General features: G+C 43.4%; 1 protein-coding gene across 1 annotated transcript; it reads left to right on the forward strand.

Annotated features, from left to right (window-relative positions):
- Positions 1-696: 696 nt before the first annotated feature.
- On the forward strand, positions 697-2035 carry LOC101529638 (DNA-directed RNA polymerase II subunit RPB3-like). Its single transcript, XM_036497968.2, is given in 1 exon segment — positions 697-2035. A coding segment is annotated over 1 exon segment (828 nt). The 3' UTR covers positions 1525-2035.
- Positions 2036-7027: the final 4992 nt, after the last annotated feature.

Genomic DNA, 7027 nt, shown 5'->3' on the forward strand with positions numbered 1-7027 from the left:
ATAAAAAAATTAACAATTATTAATTTAAAAAAATTTAAATTTAAAATTTTGACATTCAGGCATGGAGGTAAATGAAGTAAACTCCAGTGGCAGTGGCCTCCCAGGGCCGATTTCACAGTTGGATCCAAACATATGGCATACAGAATAATAATGGCCTCCCCTAAAGATGTCTGTTTTAATCCTCAGAATTTACAACAGTTTGGTTACATGATAAAGATCCAAAAATAAGGTGCTTATCCTTTGTGACTACAGAGGATCACAATGTGGTTTTACAAACATCCTTAAAAGTAGAAGTAGGAGGTCAAGATGGAATTACAAGGTTAACAACAATTTGTGCTGTATTTGGTCCAATATTATCAATTTTGAAGATGGAAAAATATGACCAGCAGGAGGTTTTTAGAAACAAGAAAGTAAAAGAAGAGACCATTGTACTAGAATTTTCTTAAGGAATATAACCATGCAGAAACATTGATGTCAACCTAGGGAGAATTCTATCAGTTTTTTGATATTGTGAACGGCTAGATAACACATTTGTGTTCTTCCACCAAATTTTTATAAATATTCCTGTTGAAGTAAAAATTTATAAAAATAAACTTGTGATGCTGTAAAATTGGGGAAATAAGATAACAGTGGGGTAATGGAATTAAAAACCTGAGTCAGGCAGCCGGTGGCTGGCCGAGCGGTCGGAGGCTCGCCATGCCGTAGGCCAATCAGCCCACCGTGCGCGTCACCAAGCTCACAGATGAGAACGTCAAGTTCATCATCGAGAATACTGACCTGGCGGTGGCCAATTCCATCCAGAGGGTCTTCATCGCCGAGGTGCCTATAATAGCCATTGACTGGGTTCAGATCGACGCCAATTCCTCTGTCCTTCATGATGAATGCATTGCTCACAAGCTTGGATTGATCCCTCTTACTAGTGACGACATCGTGGACAAGTTGCAGAACTCTCGGGACTGCACCTGCGAGGAGTTCTGCCCTGAGTGCTCAGTGGAGTTCACCCTCGACGTGCGTTGTAATGAAGACCAGACCCGCCAAATCACATACCAGGACCTCATCTCCAACAGCCCTCGGGTCATTCCGGTGACATCCCGGAACCGGGACAATGACCCCAACGACTACGTGGAGCAGGATGACATCCTCATCGTCAAGCTGAGAAAGGGCCAGGAGCTGAGGCTTCGAGGCTACGCCAAAAAGGGCTTCGGCAAGGAACATGCCAAGTGGAACCCCACTGCAGGGGTGGCTTTTGAATACGACCCAGATAATGCCCTGAGGCACACCATGTACCCCAAGCCTGAGGAATGGCCCAAGAGTGAGTACTCAGAGCTGGACGAGGACGAGTCCCAGGCTCCCTATGACCCCAACGGCAAGCCAGAGAGGTTCTACTACAACGTGGAATCCTGTGGCTCTCTGCGGCCCGAAACCATCGTGCTGTCAGCGCTCTCCAGGCTGAAGAAGCAGCTAAGTGATCTGCAGACTCAGTTGAGCCACGAGATCCAGCGTGACGTGCTAACCATCAACTAGCTGTAGCTCGCCTGCTTCGATACCCGGGATCCCCACCCACAGCTGCATTTCAGGCTCCTCTCCCTCTGAGATCTGGACTACCATGGCTGGAATTTCTGGGGGGTGAGGTGGTGAGGGGTGTCAGTACAACTGGGAGTGGTCGCGCAGGACCAGAGATCACTGGACTTGGGCAGGGCCTTGGTTTCCTTTAGGTTCATCTTCCTTGGCCAGTCCTGCCACCCAGGACCCAAACTGTCTGCTCCATCCTGCATCCGTGCCCGTCTGTCCCTGTGAAGAGCTGGCCCTTTCCCAGCTCTATGAACTCCCGTGTTCATGGGGAGGCATGCTCATGGATGCACCTTGGGCTGTTGGTGTTAGAATTAGGTGCTGGAACCTTTATTCAGGATGCCTGTGACCCTCTCCTTTTCCCACAGCCAGCCTATTGACCCTGCAAATTCCAGGTGCCCCTAATTGGGGAAGTCACCATTTGGGCATAGCATTAGACCCTGCAAATAAACAGGCTGTATTATGTCTGTTGGTGACCAACTCCTTAACCAATGATCGCTTAGTAAGGCAGGCTAGGAGCAGTGAGCACCTCATGTGTTTCTCTGTAGTCAAAGTTCAGGTCTTGAACCTAACGCGGTGCACTGTGTACAGTCAAAAACATACCCAGAGCAGCTAATTAGGCAGCCAGGAGAAAACAACAGTTCGATTACAGAAAGGAAGGGTTATTGATTAACAGGAATTGTATTTTTAAAAGTTTTTATTTTTGGCAATAAAGGGCACAACATAATCTCAAAAAAAAAAAAAAAAAAAAAACCTGAGTCAGAAATAAAGAACTGAAAGATAAAGCTTGGAAAAAGCTGCCAAAACATTGTTGAATGAAGAGCATTTGCTCTATTAAAAGTAGTTTTTTCATAATTGGAAAATTATTGCGACATGATAAAACATTTAAAAGCATAAGACAGTACATCATGTAAATCATTCCTTCCATTGCTGCCCTTAAGCTGGCAGCTATTCAATAGAGCAACAAATATGCTACTAACAAAACACAGCAATGTATATTCTGGAGATATTTTTGCATATTAAGCACACTTGTCTACAAAGTATATGGTTTCAAATAAGTGGAAATATACCGTATATAGTCTTCTGCAAGTAGAACATTTTCATTTTAAATACTATATTTGAACAATTCTAAGTCATGAGGTTGTACATTTGAAGTATCTACAATTAGCATGCATGGAATTGGTGTTGTAGCATGGTGGGGCAACACAGGTATCCCAGATATTTACTGCTTTCTATCCCAGCTGATCCAATAGCTGTCAATCTCCATGTTAATAGTGTAGGAAGAATTGTGGAAGATGTCCCAAACACTTGAGTCCCAAGAATCCAGATGAAGTTCCTTCTCCTGGCTTCTGTTTGGTCTGGAAGAGGCTGCTGTGGCCATCTGGGGAGTAAATCATTAGATGCACGATTCATTCTTTCTCTCTTTTTTAAAATTTTTTTTTTGTAAAGGAACACTGTTCAGTTTATTTCAGTTTTAAAATTGCATTTGAGGGAATAAACATGGCAAAAATCAAATGGCATAAAGGGCCACACAACAAAAAGCCATATTTCTGCCCATTATCTTTATCTAGCTCCTAGTCCCATTCTGTAACAGTAGACATGTTTGTACCTGCTTCTTTCTCATCTACTGGCTAACTGAACAATTCTAAAATTATGGTACCATTGTTATATTTATCTATCAAGTGTAATCTATCTAAATTTATGTCAAACAGTGTGTACAGACTCGATGCCATGAAAGAAAAAGTTATTTATGAACATTACCTTTTACCTCTAAGTGGTAGTCAGTTTCCAAGATGCTCCTCAATGATGGCTACCTTCTGGTAAAAACACTCTTATGCTTTTCCTTCCTGCATTGTAATTATACTGGGATCCCAGGGCTGGTCAAAGGACTCATGGCATGTTGTTGCAGTGTTGGTTAGCTATGAAGCACACAATAGATTCAGAATTTCTTTCCAATTCCATCCCCACTTCATCACTCATTGTGGGCTAGGTCAGTAACCATGTCTTGAAGACATGTATATGGTGTTGTGGAGAGTACCAAATAATAGGAACCTGGACTTCCAGTTAACAGTCTGTAAGAAACTGAGGCCTAGTTTAAAAAAATGGCCATGGGAATAAGCTGTCAAAGTGCATATTCCAGTTCCTGTCAACCCTGCAGTTGATTGCCTTGTTGCCAAACTGTCTGACCTGTTATGCCATGAGAGACTCTGAACCAAACCTACTTAGTTAAACTGCTCTTGGATTCTTTTCTTTTCTTTTTTTTTCTATTTTTTTTTTTATTTTATTGTATTGTTGTTGACAATCTTTACATAGTTAATTGCAGTTTTAAAAAAAGGTTCAGGGGATAGGGAAGTGGATAATACTATTATGTCCATATTGTTTCCATCATGTATCTGAGGTAAAGGGGGATATTGAGGGAGAAGCCCCACCCGGTTTCCCACCCACCCCAAGTCCCGAATGTGGGGCATGCTCTGAGATCCTTGCTCAAATGGTTTTAATAGTTCTCCAGTTATGAATCGCTGCCAGTTTCACTTGATGAGGTCGTCCACTGATTGACACGGTCCATCACAGAGTCTTCATTTGCCCAGTATTTCGCTGCCAACATATAGCTGAGGTGGTTGATTGACTTGTTCTGTCCTCTGTCTTTTCTTGGCTAGGGTTCTGAGTCCAGCAGTTCGATTGGGGAGATCTCCAAAGAAACCTTGAGGTATTCCCAGACCAGATTCTTGTATGTTCTAGCAAGCACAGGGCCCGGCACAGTCCATCACCCCAATCAGCTGGTGGTTGCAATTGCTGGGTTGGTTCTGTTTTCAGTCCCGAGTTGCACTGGAACCAATGGGTGTTGCAGTCCAGTCTGGTTCTGCCCAGCTCACACTCGGCCCTTACATCAACCAGTGGGAGCTGCAGCCTAGTCGGGGCGACCCACAATAACCTCCATCAGGCCCACCCCCTACCCTGGTTTGCCAGTATGTGTAGCACTAGACCAGTCTGTCCCCCATCCCATTTGGCTCTTGTACTTGTCAATGGGTATTAAAGCTTAGTTCCATCTAACCAACTCAACCATCCAGCCCTCACGGATGTTGTTGAGTGCCTCTCTGTCTAGCCACCCCAGCCCCCATCCTAGTTTTCATGCCCTCAAGCGGGACTAGTGACCCAGGAAGGGGGAACCCACTTTTTCCCTCCCAGGTCTCTCTCAGTCCCGGTTTATGCACTCTTTAGGTGGTTCTGTGATTTGACTTGACAGAATTAGTCCCCAGTGCCAGCTTCTGCCAGCTGATGCTGCGGCCAAGCCCAAACATCCCTCACCCGCTCTAATTTATGCTTGCACCCACAGGAATAATCAGCCCAGCCTGGCTTTTCCCAGATCTAGTTCACATGCAGCGCACAGGTGTTGCAGCCTTGGTTAGTCTGGTCTGTCCTCATCCCAGCCCACGCTCTCCAGTGGGAGTAGCTGTCCGGCGTGGGGACCAGCCCCTTATTCCCCCGCCAGCTCTATCCCTCCCTTCCTGGATCTCACGTGTGCTGGTTGGGTGCTGCAATCAAATCCGGTACAGGCAATCTCACCTTGGCATTCCATAATGTGTACTGGTTTTGTCGCAACCAAACCCGGCTCAACCCACACTCCGTTCTGGTGTTCGGATTTGCCAGTGGATGACATGAACTGATTCGGCCTGGTCTGCCCCTGACCCATGCCAAATGTGTGCCAGTGGGAAACTTTCCATGGCCTCTTCTGGGCTGTTTCCTATCATGCTTCTTGCGCTTACCTGCAGGGACTGTGTCCTGCCAGAGGAGTTGCCCAGGCTCCTCCATCAGAACCCCTCCCAATGCCAGATTTTGCACATACCAGGGGGTCCTTGAGCCAGCCCTACTCAGTTCACCTCCTGTCCTAGCAGGAACAGTGGCTTTTCCCGGCTGGCTTTCACCCCATTCTGGTTCTTGTTGTTGGATGTTTCAGCCCAGCAATGGCTCGTCCATACCCACATAGAGCTCACACATGGCTCAGTAGGGGGGTTGAGACCCAGCCTAGTCAGCCACACATTTACCCTGGTTCTCCATGACACCAGATGGTGTTGGGGTCTGAACTGGCCTGGTGCATTGGATTCTTTTCAAACCTTAGAAATGACAATATAACAAATCTTATTAAATAATAAGAGAAGTAAACATAAAATATCTACCAAATATTGGGAGGAAGACTTGCTCATTAATCCATCATTGCATAATGAATAATCCCAGAACTTTGCTTGCTGGAAGCGATAAGATTTGTTATATTGTCATTTCTCTTTTTTATTTTTAAAATTTTTATTTTTTCACGATTTTTACATAGTTGATTAGGGTGCGAGGGTCAAGGGCTAGAGGAAGCTGGGTGAGACCATTATTTCTGCATTCTCTCTCTTTTTTCTTCCTGTAACTGGGGGAAGGAGGGAGATAAGGGGAGAAGCCACACCCAGGCTCCCAACCACATCCTTACCCTGGGATGGGAGACAGCCACCTGATGGGATCCCAGGTTCCCCAATGTGGGGGATGCTTTATGTTTTTTTTTAATAAACAAATATGAACAAAATAAAACCAGTATGAATACTAAAATTGATGGTGTCTTAAAAACATTATTTGTCAGATTGCAGGTGTGAAGACAATAGTTTTTGAGCATATGCAATCTTAGTTGGTAAGGTCACACAACTGAATTGAGATTATGCCGAACAAAACACTGCTTAAGGATATTATTATAAGAAGGGAGTGTAAGCACTGATTATAGTTTGAAAATCTTCTGTTGATGCCATGTGGGAAGATAAAGATAAGATCAACATCAAGACTTGCAGAATGGACAGAAGAAAATGCTCATAGTCAATGGTGAAGCACTATTTAAAGAAATGCTCCATTATCAAGATATTTGATGTATTATAAAATGAAAATGTGTGACAAATCATGGGTATTTTGACTCAGAACCTCAATTTACTTTTCAGAAGAATCAGACTTTGAATATAATGAGGTTCTAGAAATGCTTGGATCTATTTTCTTATATTCTGCTTTTCAATATGTGATCAAATAAAGAGGCTTGAAGGCCCCAAATCGATTCTATGTGTTAGGAAATCAAGATGCTAGTGACTTTCCAAATACTATTATTTGGATTATTGGGTATAACTACAGGTATTGTCTATGATGCCAAAACATCTATATAACCACTCTAGGTTATTATTTCCTTTGTAATTTTGTTGGCAGCTAAATAGCTCAGTAGAATGATGATTCAAATTAGTGACGCTTCAGTCTTAATCAAGGCAGTGACCCCAAACTTAAAGTTGCCTGTAGTTACATCCTAATGTACTCACAGGAAAACAAAAGAAAGCAATTTTACTTAAGAATCTCCTTAATGAACTAACAAATATTATCATTTATTCAACCTTGACCCTTTAGCACATTTTTTAATATAATGTGTGACAAAATAGAAAATATTTGTAAGATG

This window comes from Ochotona princeps, chromosome X (assembly GCF_030435755.1).
Source record: "Ochotona princeps isolate mOchPri1 chromosome X, mOchPri1.hap1, whole genome shotgun sequence".
Classification (NCBI taxonomy): domain Eukaryota; kingdom Metazoa; phylum Chordata; class Mammalia; order Lagomorpha; family Ochotonidae; genus Ochotona; species Ochotona princeps.